This window comes from Brachypodium distachyon, chromosome 4 (assembly GCF_000005505.3).
Source record: "Brachypodium distachyon strain Bd21 chromosome 4, Brachypodium_distachyon_v3.0, whole genome shotgun sequence".
NCBI lineage: Eukaryota > Viridiplantae > Streptophyta > Magnoliopsida > Poales > Poaceae > Brachypodium > Brachypodium distachyon.
Genome location: NC_016134.3, coordinates 6,385,981 through 6,413,546, shown reverse-complemented (window position 1 = coordinate 6,413,546; position 27,566 = coordinate 6,385,981). Strand labels below are relative to the sequence as shown.

General features: G+C 41.1%; 3 protein-coding genes across 8 annotated transcripts; 2 read left to right on the top strand and 1 right to left on the bottom strand.

Annotated features, from left to right (window-relative positions):
- The first annotated feature begins 1,881 nt into the window (after nucleotides 1-1,881).
- Nucleotides 1,882-5,230, top strand: LOC100835868. 3 transcript variants are annotated; one of them, XM_014902147.2, is made up of 3 exons: nucleotides 1,882-2,056; nucleotides 3,018-3,085; nucleotides 4,724-5,230. In XM_014902147.2, exon 3 carries the CDS (start codon nucleotides 4,733-4,735, stop codon nucleotides 4,937-4,939), a length of 207 nt encoding a protein of 68 aa, XP_014757633.1. In that variant the 5' UTR covers nucleotides 1,882-2,056; nucleotides 3,018-3,085; nucleotides 4,724-4,732; the 3' UTR covers nucleotides 4,940-5,230. The 3 variants fall into 3 exon arrangements, with proteins under 3 accessions (XP_014757633.1, XP_014757634.1, XP_024318469.1); XM_014902148.2 differs by lacking the exon at nucleotides 3,018-3,085 and adding an exon at nucleotides 2,165-2,228; XM_024462701.1 differs by lacking the exon at nucleotides 3,018-3,085 and having other exon boundaries at nucleotides 1,887-2,056.
- A 1,577-nt stretch (nucleotides 5,231-6,807) lies between these two features.
- Nucleotides 6,808-10,310, top strand: LOC100844399 (SH3 and multiple ankyrin repeat domains protein 2). The gene is made up of 2 exons (XM_003576330.4): nucleotides 6,808-7,374; nucleotides 9,931-10,310. Exons 1-2 carry the CDS (start codon nucleotides 6,818-6,820, stop codon nucleotides 10,130-10,132), a joined length of 759 nt encoding a protein of 252 aa, XP_003576378.2. The 5' UTR covers nucleotides 6,808-6,817; the 3' UTR covers nucleotides 10,133-10,310.
- Nucleotides 10,311-13,586: 3,276 nt separating this feature from the next.
- Nucleotides 13,587-27,152, bottom strand: LOC100835560 (protein LAX PANICLE 2). Of its 4 annotated transcripts, none has more exons than XM_024455004.1 (5): nucleotides 26,373-27,152; nucleotides 26,243-26,296; nucleotides 26,011-26,086; nucleotides 17,650-17,706; nucleotides 13,587-14,007 (listed from the first exon to the last, which is right to left on the bottom strand). In XM_024455004.1, the coding sequence occupies exons 1-4, from the start codon at nucleotides 26,951-26,953 to the stop codon at nucleotides 17,650-17,652; spliced, it is 768 nt and encodes a 255-aa protein (XP_024310772.1). In that variant the 5' UTR covers nucleotides 26,954-27,152; the 3' UTR covers nucleotides 13,587-14,007. The 4 variants fall into 4 exon arrangements, with proteins under 4 accessions (XP_024310772.1, XP_024310773.1, XP_014757564.1 ...); XM_024455005.1 differs by having other exon boundaries at nucleotides 26,011-26,083; nucleotides 26,373-27,149; XM_014902078.2 differs by lacking the exon at nucleotides 17,650-17,706 and having other exon boundaries at nucleotides 26,373-27,145.
- Nucleotides 27,153-27,566: the final 414 nt, after the last annotated feature.

The window sequence follows — 27,566 nt, the reverse complement described above, 5'->3', positions numbered from 1 at the left end:
GATCACTAGGGGTAGTTATTGAATCTTGACTTTGGACGACTCTTAAGTCTAGAGTCCTACCAGATGAATACACAAACATATAAATCCAACCGATTTGAACATGACAGCCTCAAAATCGAGAAGCTCGTTTGGCACTCATCATTTGGACATAGAATTCTAAAATTCATTTTGAATTCCGGAAAACTACTTGTTTGGTTGGCACGGAATTAGTCATAGGAATTCAATCTCAAATTTTATGAAATCACACTATAACGAGCCTCAATTCCTCTCTAAAAGCCATCATTTTTTTGAAATTGTCTCTCACTCTACAATTTCATGTGGTAGACAAACATGATATTTCAACCCGGAATTCAAACTCCACCAAATGAAATCCTATCAAAAATTGGATTTCATTTCCTTTCTATCAAATGAAATGAGCTGTAATAGTTTCCTAGCTAGGCACGTGCATGGAGCAATTTTCCTTCGGAGAATGCTAACTCGGTCCAAGCTTGTATGCTTCTCGAGGAAGGACCTTCCAGGCTTAGCCTGTTCGGCAACTTGGCATAGAACACTCGGGGAGTACGTGGAAGATGCAGACTTAGCCGCGGCGTCACCGTTTCCTTCTAGCCACTTTTTCTTTTGACAAGTCCTTTTAGCTACTCGTTGTTCTTTCAATAGAAACAGCTCTTCTCTTCTAGAAAGTACCTGTCGACATGGATTTGATATGGATAGAAGCGTGCAGCACGTGAAATATTTCAGGCACGATAATAAGCATCACCATCCTGTTATTTTTTAAAAATTCACCACACTTTATGGGTTTCACATATTCGCAGAGGTTAAAACAAACTCATGTACTCCATAATTCTTGTCGAAATATTACATATATCTAGACATTTTTTAGAAATAGATACATTTATTTTTGGATAAATTTTAGACAAGAATTATGAAACGGAGGGAGTACACCACAAAAAGTTTTGTTCTTTTGACGGATTACAGTTTTATATATGTGAGGTTGAAATTCCAGCGCTCCCAGCGCTCCCAGCAGAGAGAACTACACCCCAGCATGAGATTCGTTTGACCTCAAAAAGAAGAAGAAGAAGAAGAGAGAGAGAGCATGAGACTCCTACGTCCTACAATTCAGGTCGGGTTTCTTTTTTGAGTACTCTTTTTTTTTCTCGCCGCTTGAATTCGAAGCGATTGACACACCGGGCTGAAGGATGGGCAGAGACGACATGGAGTAAGATCTCTCCGACGGGCTCTAGTTCCTCTCAAATTCGTTTGCTAGAACTGAACCAATGGAGCGCTAAATGGTGAATATTCATGTTGTCTCCTCAAGTCTATGAGGTTAGTGTTTCTTGCCATGTGTACGCGCTGACGCCGTCAGGTTCTTCAGATTGATTCAAGAGATCGATAATGACTAGTGTGGCTCTTAGACACATGCACGAGGACTTCCCCTTTGTTATCGACAAGGTCAGGCCGACTCTGAAATTGGAGCGGCCACATCGACATGTAATTGGCTTGTTCTAGCGGCAGTAGTGGTTGATAGGTGGTTCATGAACCACAATATAATTTTATTTTATTTTTGAGTTGCTTTGTATTTTTGGTGAAACTTTATAAAAATGTACTACGGAGTATATCCTTTTCGCAAAGTAAAAAAGGTCAATGGTTTTTCGCTAGTCGTTACTCAGCCTTCTTGATCATGATAATACCAACAAGTAAATACAAAGGTCCAAACTAGACAGTAAAAAAAAAAAAAGTCGAAACTAGATCTTTTTTCTTTTTTGAGAATCAGCTCGAAACTAGATTAAGCCAAACCTAATTCATTTATGAGAAAGGCCCCAAAAAAACTGGGCCAATGAAGCATTGGGCTTTTGGCCAGGTATGTAGACTACCAAACTGAGGGCCCATTAATGTTAGCAGTCTCCGAAGGACTGAAAGCACACCTCACCGGCCTCCATCGTCACGAAGCGCCTCCCAACGACGGTGACACCGGCGGCGGCTGATTTGTGGACCAGCCGACCAGAGAACCATCTCCACCGGCGGCGGCGCGAGTCATCCTCGAGCAACAGGAGGAAAGGTCAGTCCAAAAGCACCACGTTTCCTTTCACCCTTTCTCTTGCTACTTGATCTTTCCGAGTCAGGGCTTAGTGCTGTTGTACCAGTCCCTTTCCCGTTCTCGTTACAGGTGATTCCGATTCATAGGGTGAAACGGTTGCTTGGATCTTAGGTTCTATGCCTAGTGTGCAACAGTAAGGTTCTGCGAAAACCCTAGGTTCTGATTTCTATTTTAAGATTCGTGATGCGGCTGGTCTTGTGAGTATCCAAGCATTGAAACGGAACTATGACCTTTCCCAGTACCTTTCCGATGGCATATTTATATACAATACACTCTAGATGTCAATTTTTGGATTGTCAGCTTGAGAACTTCAAGCCATCTTGTGTATAGAAGGAGCTGACCTATATTGTACTTCATGAATGCATTTCTGTGATGCATTTGCCAAGAAGGCCTGCCATGTGATTAGAAAAACAAAGCAATAACAAAAAACGCTTGGTCTCTCATCTCGAGATAAAAGAGCAGTATTACAAAGTCAGTTCATGAGTAAAGGAATGAGGATCAGATGCTTAAGTAACCGCAGGCAATTTTGTACCGTTCTATAGTACACTAGCTGGATTTAACTCTTGTAGGAATTTCCTGATAAAACTTTAGGAAATGCTTAGTTTAGAATGATACATGTAGTTGTGAGTGGTGACAATTCTGAGATGTATTATAAAGATTGTCAGAAATTCTAGTCTGTGTGTTTCAGTTCTCAGTTCAAATGAATAATATTGTCTCGGTATTGTGCTGTTTTTCCTTAGGGAAGAAAACACTTGCTTGAATAACATCAATTTGGTGAATATGTTGATAATTATGTAACTCATTGTCAGGCAGGACATTTTCTCATTGTCAAGATGGATGGATAGAGCACTAAAGATTATGTAGTACCACTGTCCACTAGAATTTTCAGTTGCTCATAATTATGTAACTCATTTTCTGGCAGGACATTTGCTCATTATCAAGATGGATGGATAGAGCACTAAAGATTATGTAGTACCACTAGAATTTTCAGTTGAGATAACCTTACCTTGTGATAACCTTACCAATACAATGTACTGCAATATTGGAGTAATAACAATTGTTTAATTAGGATGTTCACACAGTTTATAATGCTTCAACGGGGCTATCTTTTCTGTCTGTTGTATGGACATCATGACCTATCAGAACAGCCAAAAAGTCTTTTAATGTTGACCGTCTTGACCCAGCAAATTGTAGACTTGTAAACAGGATAAGGCACCAACCATCTCTTGGTATGAGCTTCAGTTTAGAGGTTGCAATAACCTTATGTGGAAAGGGAAAAAGTAATCCTGACAATAGGTAAGCTCAAGTCAGTTGAGATGCCATAAAACAAAGGGAAACCCTTGCTTGCTTACCATCTCCATTTCATGGCATGCTCTTTACGCATAGTGCACCACCAAAAAGATACATTTGTTGTTGGGGTTTTGCCAAAAAAAAACTGTTAGATTTTTTAGTGTACTTATCCATTCTATTAACGAATTAGAATTCTTGACACTGCCTACACAATCGGTAATTAAAGAAGCAATATTCAGGGAGTCCAAAACCCTCGAAACAATTTACACATCTGCATGCACGTGTCTTGTATGTGTGTAAATTTCCATGGTTTAGAGTAAGCTTTGCGTCCTTTGTAAAAACAACACATTTACTGCTTTAGAAATTTCCTTTTTAGAGCATTAGATTTTCTTTTTGTCTATGGTGCAAAACTGTTCTCTTTTTCATGAAAATTAACAAACATACAAAGGACATGGGCATGTATAAATGTAAACAATTCCAGAATTTCTTTACACTTTCATTCTTTTGATTTTGATTTTAGCATCCTGAGAGCCAAAACACTGCATTCTACAATCAACATGTTTGTAATACGATTTCTCTCATCCAAAATTACCTTATTTCATTTGCTTTGACCAATAATTACTTTATTAATATACAATTTATGTGATTTAAATTGATATCATTGTATTCGGATACGAAAGTAGTTGCTTATGGTTATGATTTGACATAAGTCACAGGTTAATGAAGTAATTTGTTCAAAGGGTTGGTCCAAGCAAGTGAAATAAGACTTGTTTAGTGGGATAGATCGAGTATTCGTTCTTTGACCTATGCTATTCTTGTATCTTTTGGTGGCATCACCTTGTAAGGGCATGTACAATGGTTGATAAGACCGCTCTTATGTGTTCCATGTCATTTAGATAAGACAACAAAATATGTTGTACAATAGGTCATCTATTAGTGTCATATCTTACAATTAATGCCTAGATGAATAAAAGTAAATAAATAAATGCTAAGAAAAGGTGAAATGTACTACAATGGGGAATTTGCCTTTTCTTTGCCTTATCCTTCTTGTGAAGAGAACATCTCTTAGCTAAGAGAAGACCCATGCCTTTCTTCACCCCTCTCTCCTCCACATCAGCAATTATCCTATGTGGCAGCCTTAAGAAAAGGCTGACGTTACTCAATGGTGCACGCCCTTACAATTGCATTACGAGAACAGCGTTATCCTCTTTGTGATTGGATGCCTTAAAAACAGATGTCATAATACCTCCAAAGCAAAATTACTAAGCTTTGTCAGGATTCCGTTCTTTATTTTTGTTCTAAAAAATTGCTGCTGATGTATTTACCTTTTTTTCATAGTTTGGAAAGATGAGGAAGGGGCTGCATCCTCAGATGCAGTGGATTTCGTATGTGACACAGAGTGGCAGGCTGATAAACATCATGATGCCCAAGATCTGCCATACCGGCAAAGTGTACCATTTGAGGGCGAAGCGTCAAATGGCTCAAAGCCTTGGTCAAATTGCCAAGTTCAAGCGCCGGTACGAGCTGGGAACCGAGGATGACAATGGCAAGTAGGAAACAGCCCCGATGGCAGAGCCTTACGTGTTTAGATGAGAATTGTGGCACTAAGACTGTAATCGATGTTGTTGTGGTGGACTGATATTTGTCGAACTCGCTTTAGCCTATTTCACACTTGAGCTGAGTAACTGTTTCCTGATTCGTGGCTATTTATCTACAGCAAATTATAAAGTTAGTTCAGCTCACTTCAGCTTCAGCTACTTCAGCAACAGTAACTGCAAGCTAAGTGTAAAAATCTGAAAGTTCTGTGCGATGTTTAATGGGGCATGAAGCATGCGTTCAACTCAATACTGTTGTTTGCTCTGTTTCGTTTTCTTCTTGAAGTACATTGATGGAACTTCTCTTTTCTGCAGCATTGCGGCTCAACTGAGTGCCGATGCATGTTGTGCAAATTTTAACACTATTAATTGTCTTGCCCTAAGTCACTAGGCAAGAGATCGAGCGCTTTATGTTTTGCTGCTGATCTATTTACTTGTTTTCGTTCTTTATGTTTTGTCACGATTAGACGACACTCGTTAAAACTATGAATTGTCTTGCCCTAAGTCACTAGGCAAGAGATTGAGCGCTTAGGCCACTCCCTCAGGGTGGGTTGGCTTGGACTGATCCTGACATGCCATGGTTTGGCTCTCAACTACCATATGAGACCCTCCAACATGGCATTGTTCTGTGCCTTCACGCTGGTCACTCTTGGAGATGCGCACAAGCTTAAGGCCCTTTTTTGCCTCGACAACTGGACTGGCCTAGGAGTTGTAGGATAGGAATTAGATCAAGCCGTTGGCGTGCCTTAGCAACATCACTCAACTCGTTAGTTCATCTGGGGAAGCACTTGAAGAGATATTGGCCTTTTTCGGCTTACAATTGAGTACTCCCTCCGATTCTAAATTCTTGTCTGAAATTTGTCTAAATATGAATGTATCTATTCTTAAAAATTTCATCAACAATTTAGAATCGGAGATAGTACGTTACTCCATCCCCGGCTCTCGAAACTACTACTCCAGCTTGGCAGTTGCGGCTCAGTTCCACGAATCATGCAAAAATTGGAGTTCCATGCTAAGACTAGATCATCCTGCACAACAAAATCCTCACAACCGACAGGTTTGCTACGCGTACGTAGTTGTCCCCATGATTCGTACTGTTAACTCCGGTTGCCACCTTGAGGACCACACCGCTTATTATATCTGCTGCAAGGGTGTTTTCATGCTGCAAACATATTTCCTCGTTGTTGTATGAGTTGTTTTCTATTCTACATGCATTTTTTTATCTCCATGTGCTGTTATCTCTTTTCAACGTTTTTGTTGAACGAAACAAAAATTTGTCGCATGTAATAAAAACAATTGCTTCGTGCCTATGTTTGGAATGTTGCAAGATTTTGCATGTTTTTTGAGGTGCTCGTCATAAATATTGCATACATAAAAAAAATATTACATGCTGCAAGTTGGAATGGAATAGTCAGCTAACGTTCATTCCTTAGCCTTCCGACGCGACGGGACAAAGTTACCATCCGTATGGATTTACAGTTGCCACCTTCAATGACTAAAGTTGCCGTCACCCACAAAACTAAAATTGCCACCCGAACTAAATGTTCGCTCAATAGCCTTATGACGCGACTGGTATAGAATTGACACCCGTATAAAAAAAGTTACCATCCTCCCGAGACACGCGGCGCAATACCGGTGTACCTGATGGAATGGACAACAAAGCGTTTGTTTCGGAAGAGTAAAGACCAAACATCGCTCGTCATAAATGTTGACAGAAATTTAATGTTATCACAGTCAAATTTACGAAATATAATTTTTTTAATCAGATCTAACGGTGGGAAAAACGGATCCAATGCCTAGAAGAAGCGAAGGCAACGAGAGACCTCCACCTGTCCTCATGTTTCCTGCCACCTCCCCCTCAAACGTTCCTATGGGCGACTCCCCCGTTCCCCACCGCCATCCGCCTTCGCCGCATTCCGGCAAGCGGCAGCGCCGCCCCAACGTCCGCCTCGCCGGCTCCATGCCCTTTCCCTCGCACCTCCCTCACCCTCGTCGCATCCCCATTATCCCCGCCTCTAGGCCCCGCAACCGCAAACCCCGCGACCATAACCCCTCGGCGGCAGAAACCCCAACACACTCGAACCCCACCGCCTCCGACGACCTCGTCCTCGCCGCTGCCTTCCCCCGCAAGACAAGGGTTCTGGAGGGGGAGGAGGAGGTGGAGGAGAGCGAGGAGGGAGAGGTGGTCGACGTGGCGGAGTGGCTGTGGGGTATGGGGATGGGGCGGTACGTTGCGGCGTTCGAAGCGCACGAGGTGGATGGCGAGGTGCTGCCCTGCCTCACCATGGACGACCTCCGGGACATGGGTATCGGCGCTGTCGGGGCACGGCGCAAGCTCTTCCACGCCATCCAGAGCCTGCAGCAGCCTCCACTCCCGCCTCCGCCACCAAGGAGGTGAAAACGTTCTGGCCCTTCTCTGGAGTAGTAGCTAGTTCGACGGTAACTTCCTAGGATACTTAGGATGTGCGTAGGGGTTACTACGTGACAGAGCTGTGTGTGTGTGTGTGTGTGAAGAATGTAAAATTAGTAGGTTTGATCTTTAATTCGTTGTGAAAATGTAGGATTAGGGTGGTCCGTGGTAGTGTCACTAGTGTGTAAATATGAAAATGTTGGAAATGCTAAGTGTTAACTCTTATGTTTGGCTGTCGTCTGATGCTTTCTTTTTAAACGGTAGTAGGATGTTGCTTGGTGATGTGTAAATACAAAAGATGAACTAGGGTTGGCAAGTGTCTTGGTGGTCGGAGCGAGGGTGTTCGTTCCGTTCCCATCCAAGGTGTCAGTCGCTGTGATTGACACGACATGCCTAATTTACTCTTCATTAGTCCACAAACCACAACCCCTTGTGTATCGCACACATGCCTGTGCACCTTTGTGGTTTGAGTGACTTTGGCTCGGACCCCATGATTGAAAAATATTTTCAAAGTATATGCACATGAGTCAGCTATCCAGTATGTATACCCATGTAGTTTGAGTGAGTTTGAGGCCTTTACTCCTTGTGCCTTTCTCTAAATAAAAGAAGAAATGGATGAATCCACTCCCTTATGTCTCTCTCTTTCTCTAAAACAAAGTGGAAATGTGAATGCTGCTTTGAAGAATACGGTCTTGGATCTATGGATTGAACTAGGTGAAATAGCAACATGCTCTTAGAAAATCATTATATCTTAGAAGCAATAACGATCATAGGGCCATATGGATATATAAACTGGTTTGGGTGGTTCAATTGTTATTTCCTGGTACAGCATTTAGCATTAGCATATAGGTTGAATGGAACACACATTGGCCTTAGCTGCAGTCCTCCTCAGCAAAGATCAAATGTTCATAATTCCTTATCTCACCATCTAATGAAACATTACTTTGCAACAGAATTTTATTAACCTTGTAGATCTATTCCTATGATGCTTGCTTAATTGTGCACTCCTCTGTTGTAGCATAAAGCTATAATCTCTTAGTAGTTTTTGATTTTTCAGGATCATGAAGTCGTTCGTTTAAGACTTCAAGTATATTAATGACTTTGCACTTGATGTCTATAAACTATATAGTGCAGGGCTTTTAGAATAAAAATACATATCTGCAAAAAAATGTTGCTGGTGGGAAATAAGGCGAGACCGGTTCTGTTCTGAAAAAAAATATTTTGTGGGTTTCAGTCTTAGTATGCAAGCATAGTGAGAGGGAGTGGGCAAAGAGGCTTCTTGACGGTGGGACTTGTTCCTGTTAGTGGCAAAGAGGCTGATTAGCCTTTGTGGAGTACTTTTCTTGTTCATTGCTTCAGCAATAGATGTCAATACCTTTTCTTATTTAGTGCCAATCATCTACTAGGCTATGACTCGACTCCAATCATTACTTGCAATGCAACCGGTATGACCTGCAGACGTGTCTGCTAGGGCTGAGGAGGGTAGGGCAGGGGCTGTTGCCCCAAGGGCAAGATAGAAGAGCTATTGTTCTAATTGTTACTTGCTCTATTTTTTCGGCCCTCTTTATTAGAGGCTTAAGAATCTAATCAAGGTATAAAATTGTAGATGTTATCTCGAATTGGCTTAAGGCCCAAGGTAAACGATATTTTCCTAATTTAAATGATAAACTACCTAAACGAAGGACTAGGGATCTTAGCACATAATTTGGGGACTCCCATGGTGGGGCCAAGGCCATATATAACACCAACTACATATGGTTTGCACCCGAGTCTTGACTCCTAAACTACTAGGACTCCTTGCCAACTCCTGCTACACCTACACGGCGCCTCTTGTTGGACTGACTGTAGACCAATCAGTTGTTTTACTACATCCTGGACAACACAGGTAAATGGTACAGTTGTACTGCAGGAAGCAGTTCACAACGGGTAAGGAAGCAGTTCACAACATTATGTTCGTACACTTAAATCATCCAAACTAGCATAGGGGCTTAAAAGTATTTCATACATGTTCGGATCTATTCAAGTATTCATGACTCATATTGATGTCAAGCTTCTTGAAAGCAAAGCTAAGGAGCCTAGTTTGCGATGGTGGTGGAGGTCACAGGTGCTGAGAAGACCTTGATCGATGAAGAGTTTGGTGGTTGTTTCTCCCTTTGTCTCTCTGGATCAAAAGGTTGAGAATGAGTTTTGGGCAAACGCTTATAAATTTGTGCATAGAGAATTGCCAATTCTACTTTTGCAACCTCTGTGTCCACTCTTTTGTAGATTTTAAAGGCTATAGGAAACCCTGGCAATATAATTTTGAGTACCATGATTTTAACCTCAGTGCCCACAGTTCGAGCACTCCCACCAAGAGGTGATCCCAGTCTTTGCCCATTCTTAAAACTGGAATAGCCGAGTTTTGCTACTGGCACCATAGTCCAACCATTTTCTTCTCTTTGATCTCTAAAAGCCACGGTTACATGTCATTCCTCCTCCTTAACGGACCTAGCTCATCAGTCATGAGTGAGTTTGACAGTGATTTTCGTTGTACATCGTAGCACCATTGTCGCGGGAGTGTGGGCGTACCTAAGGAGGCAAGAGTTGGGCATAAAGGCAAAGCATGTGGAGACAAGCCAACTGACAATGATGCTACCACCAGTCAAGACCATTTTGAAGCCGTGTTTTCGAGGTTCCATGTATGCCTCATGTGAGGCACTTCCCAATGGTGTGGAGGAGTTCCCTCAGGCCTTACTTTTGTAAGGCTTTTTACCTTGCAGCTTTCTGAAACTTTAAGCAACATAAGTCAAACTTGTAAAATTTTCTTGTGCCAAGGCTCAAATGCTGAACTTAGAAATGGCCAGTGATGTTGAAATGATACATTCAGTTATATGTTGAAATTTGGATCGTGCGCATTAATTCAGTAGTGCGAGTTCTATCATTTTCCTTGATCTGATTGGTAAGGTGTTCTGTTCTATGTAGACTAAATATGAAGATCCTATAGGATGTGCTTCTTTTCAGTTACAAGCTGGTATTTGTGTTTTCATGGCCAGTTTTTCTTCTTCTTTTTGTTTCCAAAATACCTATTGCAACAGTCTGTTTTTCCGGGTTCCTCGACCTCCTTTTCTTTGTGTTCTCCACACAAATCCTAAAACATTTCAAATCTAAGCTGCTGCTATCTTGTGAATCTCTGTTTTCATGTACATTTAATAGTTGGATAGTGAGTCTATAGTCTTGTTTCTTCTGTTTCCAGGTAGTTATTACAATTTTCCAGAACTATATGTCACTGAATCGTTCCAAAGAGCTCTTTCCCAGCCTAAGGTTACCACGTCTAAGCTTAGGTGTGTCAGAGTTTGTTTTGTGTGTGTGGTTGGCTGCCATAGTTTCTTTGTTACCTTTTCTTTCGCCTACTTGTGATGCTCTTTCACACTTTTTTTGTATTGTTTGTCATTCTTTTGCTGTTTTTATGCTCCATCTTCTTATTTATTATGAAATCTTGAACTGGTCCATGCAACCTAAAAATCAAGCAAATTTTGCACAACTAGCATAAGTGTCACAAAACCTTTTGTATGTTTGTTCATTATGGAGTGTTTCTTTGAACAACTAATATATCTAATTGAAAACTTAAAAGCGCTGGTGCCAAGGCTGAGCAGCGGATCTGACAGCCGCCCGTCGGCCTCCTCCTCCTCCGTCTGGCCGCCGCCCGTCGGCCTTCTCAAAATAAAATATGACATAATACTTGTATCGCTAGATTCGTTATCAAAAGTACTTCATAATACTTGTGGTTTCATGACATACAAACCACACCTTAACATAGTAATTTGTGGTCAAAGCCTTGTCTTAACGGAAGCTAATATGACATATGTCAAGGAACAGAGGGAGTATATCCATAACCTACACATGAATAACGGGACGACCCATTGGGTATATCCATAGGCATAAATGTTAACACATAGCCTAACCATCCAGGTCGGGTATCAATGGGCAGGCTTGCTCAAAAAAAGAATAGCAATGTACAGGTTCCGTAGCACGGGCACAGCTGCTAGTGTTCTGTATTTTATATCTTTTATATGGATCTACTTCTGCGGATTTGTTGCCCTTCTAGGGTTGTGGTTTTGTGGGGTTGATCTGGATCAGCAAGTGATATATTCATGGGTTGATCTGGGAACTAGGAAGGGTAGGTTGGGGCTGTCATAATTGAAACAGGCCTTTCTATGCTGGACCATACTATCCACAGCCTAGGCGCTGTGCCAGGTCTGGCTGCCAAGAAGGGAAGCATAGTATCCACAGCCTAGGCGCTGCTGTGCCAGGTCTGGCTGCCAAGAAGGGAAGATTTCCTGGCTTATTGCTACACGGCAGGCCCGCTGCCATGCCAGCTGATCCACGTACTTCCCTGGCCCAAGCCAAGTCCCCTCTGGTTGCAAGATTTGTGTCACCACATCTATCTACAGGTACAGGCTAAATCAAATAGGCATTTCTTGGAGAATGGCATCTAATACATTTGGACTGGGTCTTCATGTATGATCCAGGGAATCCAGTACTCGAGGTGTTTCCTAATTTGAGCGAACGGAATGCCATTTACTTTTCGTTTGTAAATAAAATTTGTTCTGAGATGTTGCCATCTGGCACTAACATGATGCAGACAATTTAACATACTCCTGTTAACCCGACTAACATCTTGAACCTTATGTGTTTGGGTTGGAACAATAATCAAGGTTTCCATGAGAAGACAATACTATATATGGAATAGTACTTCAACTTTGTGGATCACCTTATGTTACAAAGCCATGTGTAGTACTTCAGCTGAAAAGTACTGCGTGATTGCCAGTTTGCCACATCATTTTTTATTGAAGTACTTTATCATTACATATATATGTTGTGTTATACTGATGTCAGTGGCTTCAGGTGGTGGGTAATGAATAGTATAACTATATGTTTTTCTTCAAATAAAGCAGAACAACCTATGTTCTGTAAGTGATACGGTACTCCGCAGTTCGCTTTGTGCCAAGCTTTATCATTTTTACGCCATCTCACTGTGCTTAGGTAGTGCTGTTGTCAGTTTCGTGAGTATAAATTCAAATGCTCTCCATGTAATAACCAAGCAATTGGCAGAAACTAACTATTTGACACTTCTCAGCTGATTTAGGCATTGTCTGGTATATCAGTATATGTAAGCATGTAAATATTTTAACCGATTTTTTTTGTCTCACTTGCAAGATGGCACAAGCCAAGCAGATACACTGTCAAATCAATCTGCCTTTTGTTGCTTCTTGTGATATTCTTGACAGATTTATGTAATTCTATACTTCTGGTGACAGCTACTTGGATGGAAGTATCTTGCTGGTACTTCGAAGTAACTTTTAGTAAGTAGTCAGTCGATTTAAAGCTTGCCTTTTCATCAGTTATGTTTTTTTTTTCTTGTCATCAACTGTCGGTGTGCATGCTGTAGCAGTTGCTACTCACTGGTGGTGGTGCTTTGTCTAGTGATAAAGGGGTCTCCTACCCCGCTCTACCTCAGCTTTGTCTTACTCATCCTGGCATGCTACATTAGAGATTCTTAACTATGTTTGCTACCAACTACCATCAATTAGCATCATATTTTAGTATATCTTCTGTCGGTGTGACCTCTGCTGTTTTGAGTAATGGCTATTTGTAGTAGTGGTAGTGTTCATGCTCCAGTTTGACGCCCGATGTTGAAGTCCCTGCTAGCTTTCATATGTAATTCTTTCTTTTTAGTTCCCCATTTTTCATTCGTAATTAACGTGCTTGTTTAGGCCACAGCACTGGATACTCTAATAAATGCTTGTTGATATGCTTGTATGCCCCTCTCAATTGTGTCTTGACTTGTGAGTAATGACCTTGCACTTGTTTGTCCTTGATGCTGACTTCCTACTGCCCTTTGCACTCATTTTTATTGATCCTGACTTGCCACCTGAACACTAGGGGAGGCTGCTTCATGGTGCTTCCGTTGTGCTACATTGCAGGCATTGTTAGGTCAGCATGCATTTTTTAAAATTTCTGTTCTTTCCTCTTGGAATTTCTTGGTGCTGTAGATGTATAAGACTAAGTCGAAACATTGTACTCATGCTGGATATTGTGCCTTCATACATTTTACGTTTTTCCTCCGTTGGTTAACAAATTGAAAGACCATCTACAATCTCTGCACTTCCATTTTTATAAACTTAGTTTATGCACAAAAAAGGTCAACAGCAGAGCATAGGAACAAAAATAATATATTTATTATTAAATAAATATGAAAGAATTATTTCTCATTGTTTCCAAGTACACTTACATTTGGGTGTTACCTATGATCTAGTATCCTTGGTTTACTATTCTTTCTCTGTGAATTGTGTGGTGAGGATTAGATGTTAGGGTATGGGAAAAAGGGGGGTATCAGTGCCCTGTGGGCAGTGAAAAAACTAATTACAGTGTGAAAAAGTAGCTGTGTCTGTTGGTGTTCCCTTCTCCAGGTACTAGCTCCTGCCGTAATGCAATGTCATGACCTGGTTTGTGCTCGACGAGCCGGGGGCCGGCAAAACCGCTGCAGCCTCTGCCGGTGGCGGGCGCCAAATGGTGTCGCGGACGTGCTGCAGTGTCATCGCCGGGAGAAGGCGCTGACCTCGACAAGTAATCTCTAACTGCATTTCATACACAGATAGTTCATGTCAATGCAGATTCACGGTGACATCACTATGCTACACATGCTGAAGCAGACAAGGTACAGTATCATCTGTCTGCAAGAAAATTTACTACAGTATACGGTGAAATTAAATCTGCATCCTCAGATTCTTTACTTGTTGATGCCACGTGATATTTTTCATATCTAAGTCAACAAGCTAGGTAGTGGAACCTTGTTACTAATGCGATGCTGAATATCTGGAAGGGACCATTGATTCATTCTCTGCATTCCAATTTTTCTTCTTCGCCATGTCATGTACAGTGAAAATTGACTATGAAGTATGGCCCTTGAGAATAATAGCACCGATTTCTCAACAAAAGTATATTAGTATTATTACTTTCTAATAATTTTTCGAACATATAATTAGAAAATAAAGGTCCGTGCTGTCCGAAACTGTCGGTTGATAAGGAACCGATGGAGTATACTGTACTACTGAAATTGATGCTCTGTACGGAATGACGAAATGCCACCCGCTAGATTAAATCTGGGTTTGAAGTTTTGAGCTTCTGAATTACTAGATGCTTAGTACTCTCTACTCGCTAACAGCAACAGTGCAAGCAGTAACCTCGAGGCCACACATATCGCGCGTGAAGGAACTATAGCTAGTTAACACTCTTGGAGATGGAAAAGCGGCCGTGCAGTAAAGAAAATTAGAGCCAGCTGTGATTCTGGTCTCAACAATCATTACAAAATACACTACGACTAATTATTTTGTAGTGATGCGTGCATGATTGGCTGCCTCCTATTGTGATTCTGTTCCTAGATGTTCCCTAATTTTTGATGCACTTTTGTCTGTCCAGGTTGGAAAGGCAAAAATTATGATATTTTAAAAATGTTGTGCAAATATACAATGCATACAAGGCCCAGAAAAGTACTGTTGTGATTAGCACATCTACCTAACTTAACTATATATTATTTTCCGTCTGACGCGTTCACGTGTTACCTGCGTAGAAGTAATTACATGACTTTGATTAAAATTGTTCACGCACATGTTTGGAATGCACGAATTACCTATGAATTTCATCACTCCAAATAGGGCATAAAAAATCGTCAATGAGTATCTTCTTACGTTTCGTATATTTTTTAGCCACCTAAGAAATATGGTGATTAATTGAGAAAGCTGACGTACACCAAACATGCCATGCTTTAGCTCAGAGATTTGCTCCCGCACCGACAATCCTCTGACAACATGTGAGTTGAATGCCTCTGTACTACGTGCACGGCAGATACTGGATTTTATATGGGGGCCAAATTTTCCGAGGAAGCAAACACGAAACACCTATACCTACAGGTTAGGAACGACTAGACACTTCAAACTCACATGTACAGAGGAATTTCGTGGTTTCATCATTTGTGTACCCCTAGAGAGCTTAAACACCTATACTTAATGGTCTGTTCTTATTCGATTAGGAATTTCGTTGTTTCATCATTCGTGTACTCCTAGTTTTAAGCTCTCTAGAGGGGTTTATCTATATTCTGTAAACAGTGATCTCCAGCTATAAGAACGTAGGGCACCATACAAGGTGGAACCAATAATAGATATATCGATCTCTTCAGGTAGGCTAAATTATTAGGAGATGTTGGGTGTTCAGAGCACATAGGAACTGCTAGTGGTGGACCAAGTTGTTTGTTGCATCTACATGAAAGCAGAGGGGTATCCACTAAACGATTTCATGCCTGACGCTCAAATATGAAGCAATATAAATGCTTGCTAATATATAGTTCGAAAATTTGTCTTTGCAAATTGCTAATAAATAATTATTCGCTTAAGGGGTTTCTTTGGAAAGTGAGAAAACGGTAGACTTAACGAATGGAAAGGAAACATCCATAATCCATGTAATCTTACCAGGTTTGGACTTTAATTCCATGGGGAATTACTGTGTGAGTTAGTTATCTGCTGTGAAAAAAAAAACTAAAGAATTTTTTGTTAAAAAGGCGGGCAGCAGTTGTGTTAAATTAGCTATAAATTACATAATTGATGCCTAGGTGTGTAGCACCATCCAAACTATTCCGATGATGAAATCCGCAAGCAAAAGAATGAGTAAACAATTGATAGGGTTGATTGTTGGAATAAGCAATGAAATTATTATAGACTGTTCTTCATTTTTTTATAAGCTAGCCTTGCTGATACTCCGTATTAGGTTTCTGATCCTTAAATATAGCTACGAGGTCGCAGTCCCACATGTACTGTCCTTGAGAAAATGCTGTGTGCATCGTCGGTGGGGAATATACAGGAACGAAAGTGATATATTCACTATGTAATTATGGAGATTGCGACAGTGCCATGCCATACAGGATTTTAGAGTAATCCTTAATTTCCTAGGCTAACGATATCTGGTCAAGGGCATAAGTACCTTAGTCCGATTAGGAAAGTGGCATATATACATAAATATCCTTTTCTTTTAATCGGAAAATAAGGAGGTAACGGGTTGTGCCTCTATGTGCTGACAGTCCTCTGCAACCTGTTTGTTGAAACCGTATTGGAGGTCTAGAAAAGGGGCGTGGTGGGTTGTACCATATCTTTAGTACTTTTAAAATTCGGCTTTCTCGTCTCGTTTTAGTTATATATAAATTGGCGTCTTTGGCCGTTGTATCTTAATTCAACGGCAACATGTGGAAGATGAGTGAAGATGACATTAAGATCTTAATCCAACGGCTTTGATGTGTGATTTTAGACTTTTATTAAAAAACCAGGCGCCTAAGATATAGCAACACCCTATAAAATTTATATTTCCAACTTATAAATTTTAAATTTGGTGGATGATCGCAAACCCAGGAGGTAGAGCAACTTCATCTCGGTGCTTCTCTTCTCACACCTAAGTTGGATGGTGCAAACAGGCAGAGCAACTATTACTAACCCTCTTCTCGCATTGCCTCTGCTTTTCACTTTCCATGAGTTTGGATTCACGGTTCAGATCCAGCAGAGGCCATCGTTAGGCTTTAATAATGTTGACCGATAGTCTAACTATTATGATCCTATGAGAATGTCATTGGCGGCGTTGGTGAAGCGTCATCGTGCTTGCACAAGCGCGGCCCAAGTTTGGGCCGAAAGTGGATTTCCCAAGTTCCATCCGGCATGCATTACTCTCAGTAAGCTCGATAGAACTTGTCGAGCTTCCTATAGATTCGGTTACGGAGGAAGAGCAAGTTGATGGTGGCATTGTTTTTTGTGTTATCTACGTATTACTTATGGTTCTAACCTTATTGATTTCTTTTTCTATCACCGACTCTAGTTGAATACAGAGCTGGAAACCATCGGCGACGACATTGGAAACCGCATCTTGTCGAGATTCCTCTAGTGTGGTCCCAATTTAAATGTCATTTGGGTGAATATACTTTTGGATTTGCATTTTAGCTGTCATTTGGGTGAATACACTTTTGGGTGCGCATTAGTTGTCATTTCACCCATAGGGGCCATTTTTGTAGGAATTGAAGTTCATTATCATGTCACCTTATTAGACTACCCTGGCGCTGACATGACTGCTTCCCACTGACTGTCATGTGGATCAGACTGACCAAATAATTTTCATAATCAACGCGATCTAGTGACATGAAAATTCCAAGGCTTCCATTTGAGTTTCTCAGAAAGAAATGTTAAAACCTAGTCTTGGTTGTCCACTCGATCAGTCCGGCCGTGTATTTCTCCTTCTCCCTCCACCTGAACCAGGAGAGTAGGTTATTTAGGTTGTATGATTGTTAATTTTTTTTGCTTTTGCGAGGGAGGTTATTACTTATTAGGCTGTCAGGAATACTAAAGTCGCCTACAAATTTTGCTTATGTGGCATAGGTAAGTAACATTCTCATCTTTTATTCAAGTCATTACAAGAACGAGGTCGATCATTTAATTTCAACTTATGACACTACATGCACTGTTCAAAATTCTTACTGTTTTCATTTTATCGAGGGGCTCTCCAGCATTTTGGGTATCAAGGCCTGATATAGGATGATAGCCAATGCGCAATTCTTCAAAAACAGTGAATTAGCTAGTTCGACCTGAACTATGCCATCCAAAAACGTAACGACGAAGAATACAATGTTGCCCCTATAGATGTGCATGTGTTGCAACAGTACAGGCAACCAGCGAATGCTAGTAGGTCGATACAGACAACGCACTAAATGGCAGAGTTAGTTAACACGTTGTAGATCGGTGTCCTTAACGGTAGATGTATTGGCGTACGGTCCCATGGTCACGAGGTTAAATATTAAATTCGGCAAAACTTTTTTTGTGAGTCGAAGTAAATACAAAATTCCGGAAGTTAATAATCTTAAAGGAAATTCAGCCATATTTGAATTTGTTATTTATGTACGATCTATAAAAAGTGTCACCTTTTTTTTACTAAGTTAATATAAATTTTGTACTAAGTGGATGATATTTTTTTTGAATCGGTGGAGGGAGTACTGGGACATGCAACGGAATGCCCAATGCATGTTTCCGTTGAACTAATAAGCTCGCCAAATACGAGATACTCTGTACGGAGTACCTACAGAGCGTGTTTCCATGGAAGTTAGCTTCTCTCTTCCTCGCATCGACCGTTTATTCTCCTTCTGTTTTACCCTAGTGCTCCCTCCGTTTCTTTATACGGGGCGCATATTTTTTTGCGTTATCAACCAGGGAGCAACTGCTTCCGTGCATGCATACCGTGCAGAAAAGGAAACTGCCTTTTTTTGTCTGCTCACGCAACGGCTGGTTGCCGATTTCTACGTTGGCATGCGAAGGTTGGCTCGCTTGGCCGGTGTGTTGAGTTTGTGCGCCTTATATTCAGGAAAAACGAAGGAAATTTTATCCGCCTTAAATAAAAAACGGAGGGCAATTAAAACTGTATTTGCGGTATATTCTTATAATCCTGTTTGTTGCACCAGTTTTTTTTGTCTATGTTATTACTATTTGACTAGACATTTTATCTCCTTTTCTATGTATTTTTGCAACAAATTATAAAATAAGTTCAACTCAGAAAAATTCGATTCAACGACCACAAACTAAACTTAAATTCTTGATTGATTTTTTTTAAAAGTGTCTGTTTATTTTTGCGAGAACCAAAATCCTCGACTGGTTGTTTTGGCTAGTATGAAGAACTAGTTTAACTAATGGTAAACAGGGTGTCACACATTGACATGCACTCCTACGTGCTGTATTAACCTTTTTTTTTATTAAAAATCTCGTCCATAACCTGTACCACCACTGCGTCACGGTAGATTATCGGATGCACTCTAAAGTACGTCAATTTGGCTCCACAAAGTACGTCAAATTTATGTTTGTGGCATTTTAGAAGTATATAATATACATGTGTTGGCAAAATTAATTTGACAAATTTTAATCGGCTAAAATTACGTACTCCCTCCGTCCAACAAAAGATGTCTCAAGTTTGTCAAAATTTGGATGTATCTAGACATGAGTTAGTGTATAGATGCATTCAAATTTAGTCAAAATTGAGACATCTTTTATTGGACGAAGGGAGTATTAATAATTTCAATTAACTACATTTTCATGAAGTACGGTTAACAAAGTGCCGGTAAATATCTGCTGTGAGATAGTGCACCCCTGTGACCATACATCATGAACCAATCAATAGGACGTACCTAAAATGCGTACAAACAAAACAATATATATACACGAATCGTTTCCACGAGCATCATATGGCTCGCCGCCTGCATGTGCAACGGCATATCGAAAGGCATATTGTGCCATTAATTAATTACCCCTCCGATCTTATATTGTTGTCGAAATATTACATGCGTCTAGATCTAGACGTCTTTTAAGAGTAGATACGTCCATATTTGGGCAAATTTGAGACAAGAATTTATGACGGAGTAACAAAATCCCATATCGATCGTACGAACGTCCCTCGTGTTGCATGCATCCCAGGAATTCTCGCGCGCGCGCATGCACGGTCTCATCAAGTCATAAGTATGCATATACAAAACCTCTTACATCATATATCGACCGATGGCATCGCATCACGTCAGGATGGACGGACTAAATGCTGTTAGGTCTGACGTCCATTTCGTACGTGAAAGCTCCAACATATATATATGGCCACCACCGGGCTGCGCGCGGGTCGCTGCTCCAAGCATATATTTTTAGGCCCTGGGTCTCACTATCACGGGTGCAGTATACCCAGCGAGTGATCTTGTGCCAAGTGACAATTAATCAATTATTAATTCGTTTCTGCGCCTCCCCAAAAATATGCATTTAAATATATATGATTGTAATTTTCACGTCTTGCTAATTAAGCTGGGCCGTCCACTTCATGCATGGCACGTAGCTATAGCAACGTACAAGCGTGTGTGTATGATGAATGCAATGCAAACGGTGCAATTAGAACGTCGTGCATGATGGCGCCAAGTCGTTCGCTCACATCAATATTTTATACTGTACACATTTGTGCTTACTGTACACGATCTTGTTGTTTTCGAGGATTGATTTTACTGTACGTATTTCCTCCCTCGGTCGTTGCAAGACTTAAGGCGCCCACAAATCTCAAATGTATTATTATTTTTTGAAAATAAGGAAAACCGTCTTGCCTCTGAATTAACCGATGCACACGACCTAAATATCTCAAATGTATGTTTTATCAATAAATATGCATGCTAACAAATACTATTTGTTATGTACACAAAATCATGTTATTGAAAATACTTTGAATACAAATCCGAAGATATGATTTTGTTAACTCAATTTTTTATCTAATTATTATTAAAACTAAAATATTGGTATTTATAAGTACCTAACAATTTGCAACAAAGGATTTCTTCTTTTTCTTTTTAAATTATCTAATTATTATTAAAACTAAAATACTTTGGTCCATGTTTAGGCCTGTATATTGGAATATATTACTTGTTTTTAAATTATCTATTTATTCAGATAGTTTATTCATACACATAGCCAGCCAGCAACTTTTTGGTTGCCCTTTCACTATATATTTTTACTGTGATAGGTAAATATAGTATTGGTGGGCTTCATTTTTAAAAACCTTGGCACGCATGTCATTCAAAGACATAGGGTGTCCTAGATGCATAGGGTTTTTTTTTTCAAACTTAATTAGTGCATGCCTGTTTTGAACAAATTAAGGAATCCTAGAGGAATTTTAGAGGTTTGGTTTCTTGTGGAATTTTTTCCTTCAGGAGTGTTTGGAACATAGGAAGCAACAATACCAATTAATTAGGAAAGGAAAGGTTTCCTATGCTTTTCAAAGGAAACAAAACATGAGATTAGACCAAGGGTTTTCAATTCTCTTTGTTCATTCATTTTCTTTCGAAAACCTATAGGTTTCGATTTACAATCCATCATATTCCTGGGTATTGTATTTCTGCGTTCGAAACAGGGCCGGGGGCACTGTATAAAGATCGGAATACTGCACCTACGATCTTTAGGTATGATTTCGATACAACCTGATTTGTGATGTCCTGACCTAGACACGACAATTAAACATACTAAAAACATGGTGCTTGTAGCACTGCTCTATAAGGATTTAACCAAGATTTAATAAAGGGCATGCAGTATATAACTACCTATTTTTTTGCCCACCATAAATTAAGTAAGTGCGCTATGATACGTATGTGTCGAGAATAGTTGAGTATCGGTACGGTTAGTCGATGAAGCTACTAGCTAGCTTAACGACCTGCACTTGAGCTTGCAGGACGATAGATACAGTAGCTTGTAAGATTTAGGAACTAAAAGTAATAGCTCCCAGTGTCAAATATAAGTGGATTGCCTATCTTTTTCATCAGATCAGTCTTTTGGTTGCGTTGGCTAGCGCATGAAGCTCTTCATGATATTAGAGCCAAGAGGTCTTGAGTTCGAGACCTGGTTGCGGCAATTAAATTGCGAAGTATAAGTGGATTGACTAGATCTTTCCATCAGATCGGTTTCTTGGTTGCGTTGGCTAGCACATGAAGCTCTTCACACAGAAAGATCAGAGAGATGGAGATTGTGAAGTATAAGAGGTTGATTGGTTCTTTCCATCAGATCGATCTCTTGGTTGCGGTGGGTAGCGCATGAAGCTCTTGACAATATAAATGTTTTCATTTTGAGACAGAGAGATGGAGGGAGGGATGGAGAGAGAATAAAACAACAATGCGTATACATGCATGCATGCATGCTCACCCACCACTCTACACACATAGAGCAATATAATCTTGAGCGTATTCTAAGTGCGTGGGAACAACCTGCAGGCACGATACCAACCAGGCAAAACCAAATGAAGTGTCCTACGGCGCGAGCGACATAGCGCGGCGCGGCCGGCAAATCCCTTTCGTCGGCCCGGGCGACCAAATCAAATATCAATCAATATACTCATTTCCGTAACGCATTTATTTAAGAGTCTCTTTATTTAATATCTTGGACGTTGATATTTTCTCTGTGAAAACCTGATCAAACCCCATAAGAAGTTTGACTACTAGCTGATACTTATTACTTCTTCCGATCCGTAAAAAACGTCGCCTAATTAGTACAAAATTTGTACAGTACAAAATGGCCGACACTTTTAACGAATTGGAGGGAGCAATAATGAGAGAAAACATCATATACTCTACGATTATATTTTGGAATTGGGGAAGTACTATATTTATATATTCTGTCTTCTTGTGTTTTGTAATGGGTGGATCAATAACCGAAGAGGAACCAATAAGATTTACTCTCTCCGTTCACAAATAAGTGTACTTTTAGGTTTGTTCTAAGTCAAACTATTTTAGGTTTGACCAACATTATTGAAAAAAGCAATAACATATATGACATCAAATTGATATATTATGAAACTACATTTTAAAACGGATTTAATGATAATAATTTAGTGTCATAAATCTTGATACGTTTTCCATAAAAATTAGTCAAAGCTTAACATCTTTGACTTAGAACAAATCTAAATGTACATTTATTTGCGGACGGAGGAAGTAGGAACCAAAAGTAACAGCTCCCAGTGTCAAATCCGGTCAAGCATCTAAAAAGATATGACGAGCTTCATGTGCGACAAAAAGGAATATATCATGCAGAGTATAATGGTTCAAACAGTACGTAAATGGAATTCAGGGTGTCAGATTGCACTGCAAATCTTATTCCTCTTTTTGAAAGAAATATGATCGAGAGAGCGAGATGGAATCAAGAAAAATATTGATATGGCCCTGTTCTTGCAGAAAAGGTATACGTAAAAGCCAGTACAATATATGTAGGGCTAAGGAATCATTAACCCTCTTGGCCGCACTGGAATCGCGCAGAAAGCACTCGCAGATTCGTCAAGCACTACAATAATGGGTGTATTGAAATTAAGCAAATAACATACCGCAAAACGTGAGCGTGAGTACGTGTCTATGTGCTAATTGACTCTGAGTATTTACTTCAATTAAATATTCTCCAGAATGAGCTCATCGACGTGATATATATAGTCTACTTCAACCAACAACCATGCTCATGCAGCACCGACAATCTCGGTCTAGCTTTCGATTTGCAGCGACAATCTCGAGGTTAGGATTTCTAAATAGTCCTAACGTTTTTTTCATCAACTACGATCGATAAATATTTAAGTAGTACACGTACACCACCGAAAGAATTGGCTATTTATGTGGCTGGAGTATATACAAGTATTTTTGAAGAAACAAAATATTAATTAGTGGATACAGTACGAACTAGAGTACTTCAGAACTGTCCAATATTATTTGCACCAAATGGTTTGTTAATTTTCCTTACTGCTATATATATAGTTTATTGTGTTTTCTTCTAGTAGTTTTCCTATCCAATTTATTTGCACCAAATTAATCAACCTAGGCATCTGAATTAGTGTATAGCAAAATATTTAGAGGGGTGCCATCACATTCCTAAAAAAAGGAAGACAACTACTGTTTGTATTTGCTTGCTGGAGGCTAGGTGCATGTCAGGTCCACCCGGCCGGCTATAGCCAAGCTGAATTTATATAGATATACAATTAATATTAATGATAACGTCTTCCTCACGGGCCACAGATGCATGTACGTAAAGCTCTTTCTGCGACCAAGCAAGCTAGCTAGCTAGGTTACCGGCCAGTCCGGCTCCGGCAAGCTAGCACAAGCATACGCATTGTGGTACGTGGTCTATAGGCCGGATATATAGATGGTGCATGACTTTCATGGGATTAGGTGAGACATGTCCTCTTTTTTGGGACAGTAATATCTTCAAGTCAACTCAATACCCCTCACACACTTCCCGGCCGCTGCTAATTAATTTAATTTAATTTCCCTGCAAAATTACGTATGCATTCCGTCTATTTCATAAGATCGATTATATATGATATGATCTCACACGTGGTGTGTAGTGTCGTCCGCGCATGCACGTATGCAATTATAGAAAAATTCAATGTACGTGTTGATCAATTAATTAACATCAACCAGAAAAAAATTAATTGGTTCTAGTTAATTAAAACTTAATTCGTGGAATCGTATATTTGGAAATTTGGGTTCATTTTTATTTTGTTACAGGAGTATATACGTTGGGTTGATTGATCTACCTAGCTAGACGGCAGGGATGACGTGCGAGACGTAGTGTACATATAATTGGCTTTCTCTCGGGTCACTCTGCTTCAGGAAAAACTAAGGACAAGTTAAAACTTACCATCACTCGTGGACTGTATATATAAACCCTAGGGCGTTCGGCAACCCGACATCTAGCCTGGCAACCACTCCAAACGTTTAATTTTGCCCTCCCATGGGGGCTTTGTAAATTATACACCGGCCCAATTATGGTACGTATTGATGCCATTAATTTCCTATTGTTAAGGTCCATGTCGATGATCCAAGACAAAAATTAACCCGGCCACATTAATTAATCAAGCTGCAGATCACACGTACAGAAAGATCGAGATTAGAAAACCTTAATTAAGCATGCAACCACAAAAGCATGCACCAGGAAGGAAGGAAGGCGAGAGAGAGATGGAAGAGGGAGAGTCCTTAATCATGGGGTGGCGCCATGATGTAACGCGTGGACGGGCACCCTTCACCTACAACAACAACAAAGACCTATGGGAATCCCGACGTCTAAACTACTGTCCGTAGCTCCAAAGCTCCTTTCACCTACCAATATTTGGCGCTGCCACTTTAAAACTACCCATACCATATGCAAGGTTAGATCCACCTCTAGGCTCTAGCTAGTGACATAGATGCCCTGCACTTTCCTATACTTGCTTAGCTTCCTCTGCCAGTCCTACCCGTCACTATTTCCTCCAAACTTGTTATCTACTTTTTTTCATTTATTACACTGCATATTATATTCTCCAAATTGTAAAGCAAAAAAAAAATGTTCCCATAGCTGAGGTCATTAATCTCTGTGAAAAAAAAACTTTCTCTTTCTTTAGGGATTTTATTCGTTAATTTGGATACACCGGCTTTTTTTTTAAAAACACGGTACAGACGCAATCACTCACGCACACGCACGTACCCTCGCCACTCTGAACGCACACACGAAAATCCTATCTCTATGAGCATCTCTAAGAAACCCGGCCGCCGACAGATCATCTTGAGATTAACGAAGTCACCACAGGTGCCTTGGATACACTGGCTTTAACCCGATTCAATCACTTCTTAATTTGAAAGGACAAGGGAATTCGAAGTAAAATCACCACTTCTGATCGATCTGATCGAAGGGATTATGATGTGGTACTTTTATTTAATATATATTTTCTGTATTTTGGCTAGCAAGCTAGTGTACTAGTTCCTTTGGGTGATCACGTGACGGCTCAACGGTTAAAATTACTATTCGTTTGTATGGGAGCCCCACAGGCAAGATTAGCAACACGCACGATGGTGTTATATATACTACTGTAGGTCATTTAGCAAAGCTAACTCTCCATCCACGTATACGATCTCTAGGAACAGTAAAATCATTGTTTCGATCGAAAGAAAGCACAGATGACTAGTATAAAAGCAAAGCAAGGAAGCGCCGGAGCAAAGCAAATTAAAGCAGTAGTACAAATTAAAGTGAATGAGAGACATATATACATACCTGTGAATCGTCCTCAAGACCCAGCTTGTTAACCAGGTAGCTCATCACTAGTCTAACTGTCATCCTCCCGTCTCTACTGGCCATGCATGCACATCACCGATCGAGTCAATGGCGCACAGGCATCCATGGAATTAAGCAACACACCAATGGAAAATAAGCAGATTATATATGTATCAATTAATTAAACTGAAATCAAGAATCTCAGCAGCTGGTAGAGTAATCAGGAGCTAACCTAACCCTGAGGTAGCTCCTGGGTATCTGCGGCAATGGCGGCGGCTCCGTCCTCCTGCAACGGCAACCACATGAGCTATCTAACAAACCCACCCACCCACATTGCCAAACGGCGTGCTCTACACACTTACTGGTTCTGCGCCGCCTGGAGCACGAACCACGTGCCGGCCTCGTGCGCCGGCGGAGGCGCCGCCGCCACCACTGGAGCCACCGACGCCGACGCCGACGCCGGAGACGAAGACGGCCCCGGGAACAGAGACAACCCCAGCTCTGGGCCGGCCGGCGTCGAGGGCCCAGCTGCTTCATAATCTGTTCTCGGGCGTTTGGGCCGTCGGGCCGAGGACGAAGACGGAGAGGGCGAGCCCGGCCCGGGCTGGCCGCCGCCGACCCCGAGCTGCAGCCAGGAGCCCGCGGTGTCGCCACCGCTGCTGCTGCTACTGCTCGTGCTGGCCGCCGGCTCCTGAACGACGTCGTGCTGGTCGGGGTGCGGCTGCTGCTGGGGGTTGGTGTCGGCGGCGTCCTGGTCTTCCTTGGTTTGGCGGTGGGGATGGGAGGGGTCCTGTGCCATGGGAGAGCTCAGGCTCAGGCTGCTGCAGCCGCAACAAGGGACCAACGGCGATGATGATGACTGTAATTTGCTTCTGATCCGGAGGCGAACGTCGACGGCGGCCGGCCCATGGGCAAGAGGGTGCGGCCGGAGGAACGTCACCATCCTCCTCTCATGCCTCCTCCTCTCTCGCCGCCTTGCGCCGCGCCGACACCATATATGCGAGCTGCCTATATAGATAGGTGGAGAAGAAGGAAGGAGGAGAAAGAAGAATGTTCAAAGGAGAAGGGGTGCCTTTCTTTATAGGTACACAGAGAAGCCAGAGCGGCGGCCTGCAGTGTACTTAGTGTATATCAAATTGGATGTGTATACATTACTGACACCCTTCTTTCTCCATCTCTTTCTAAGTGTTTACAAAGTACAGCCAGAGGGAGAGGGTAAGCTGTCAACGGGATTTGCACAGTGCCCAACTTTGGATCTGTACTGGACTGGATGGATGGATGTACTACAAGACAGGAATATTTTTTTTGCCACCCATTTCTTTATGGGAAAGGCACATTGCTGTGCAGAATGCTGAGGTCATCAAATGCCATGCACTACTGCAGCGGCGTGATGATGATGATGATGACTAGTTTATGGTTTGCTTCTTAATTAGCTAGCTAGCTAGCTTAATTTGTTTTTAATTTCGTGCATGGTGTGTTAATTGTGCAGCTCAGTCGTCTCATGCTGCCACCTGCATATATGCCTTTCTCTTGTGGTTTTGTTTGCTTGTGATTTA

Excerpts from the sequence above, each read along its gene's own strand:
- LOC100835868 (XM_014902147.2), top strand. The coding sequence starts at position 4,733 with ATGAGGAAGGGGCTGCATCCTCAGATGCAGTGGATTTCGTATGTGACA.
- LOC100835560 (XM_014902078.2), bottom strand. The coding sequence starts at position 26,953 with ATGGTGACGTTCCTCCGGCCGCACCCTCTTGCCCATGGGCCGGCCGCC. Across the intron at positions 26,087-26,242 it reads AGGAGCTACCTCAGGGTTAG|TAGAGACGGGAGGATGACAG; the intron begins GTTAGCTCCTGA and ends ATGCATGGCCAG. Across the intron at positions 14,008-26,010 it reads GTCTTGAGGACGATTCACAG|TTAGAGATTACTTGTCGAGG; the intron begins GTATGTATATAT and ends TATGAAATGCAG.
- LOC100844399 (XM_003576330.4), top strand. The coding sequence starts at position 6,818 with ATGTTTCCTGCCACCTCCCCCTCAAACGTTCCTATGGGCGACTCCCCC. Across the intron at positions 7,375-9,930 it reads CCGCCTCCGCCACCAAGGAG|CACCATTGTCGCGGGAGTGT; the intron begins GTGAAAACGTTC and ends TGTACATCGTAG.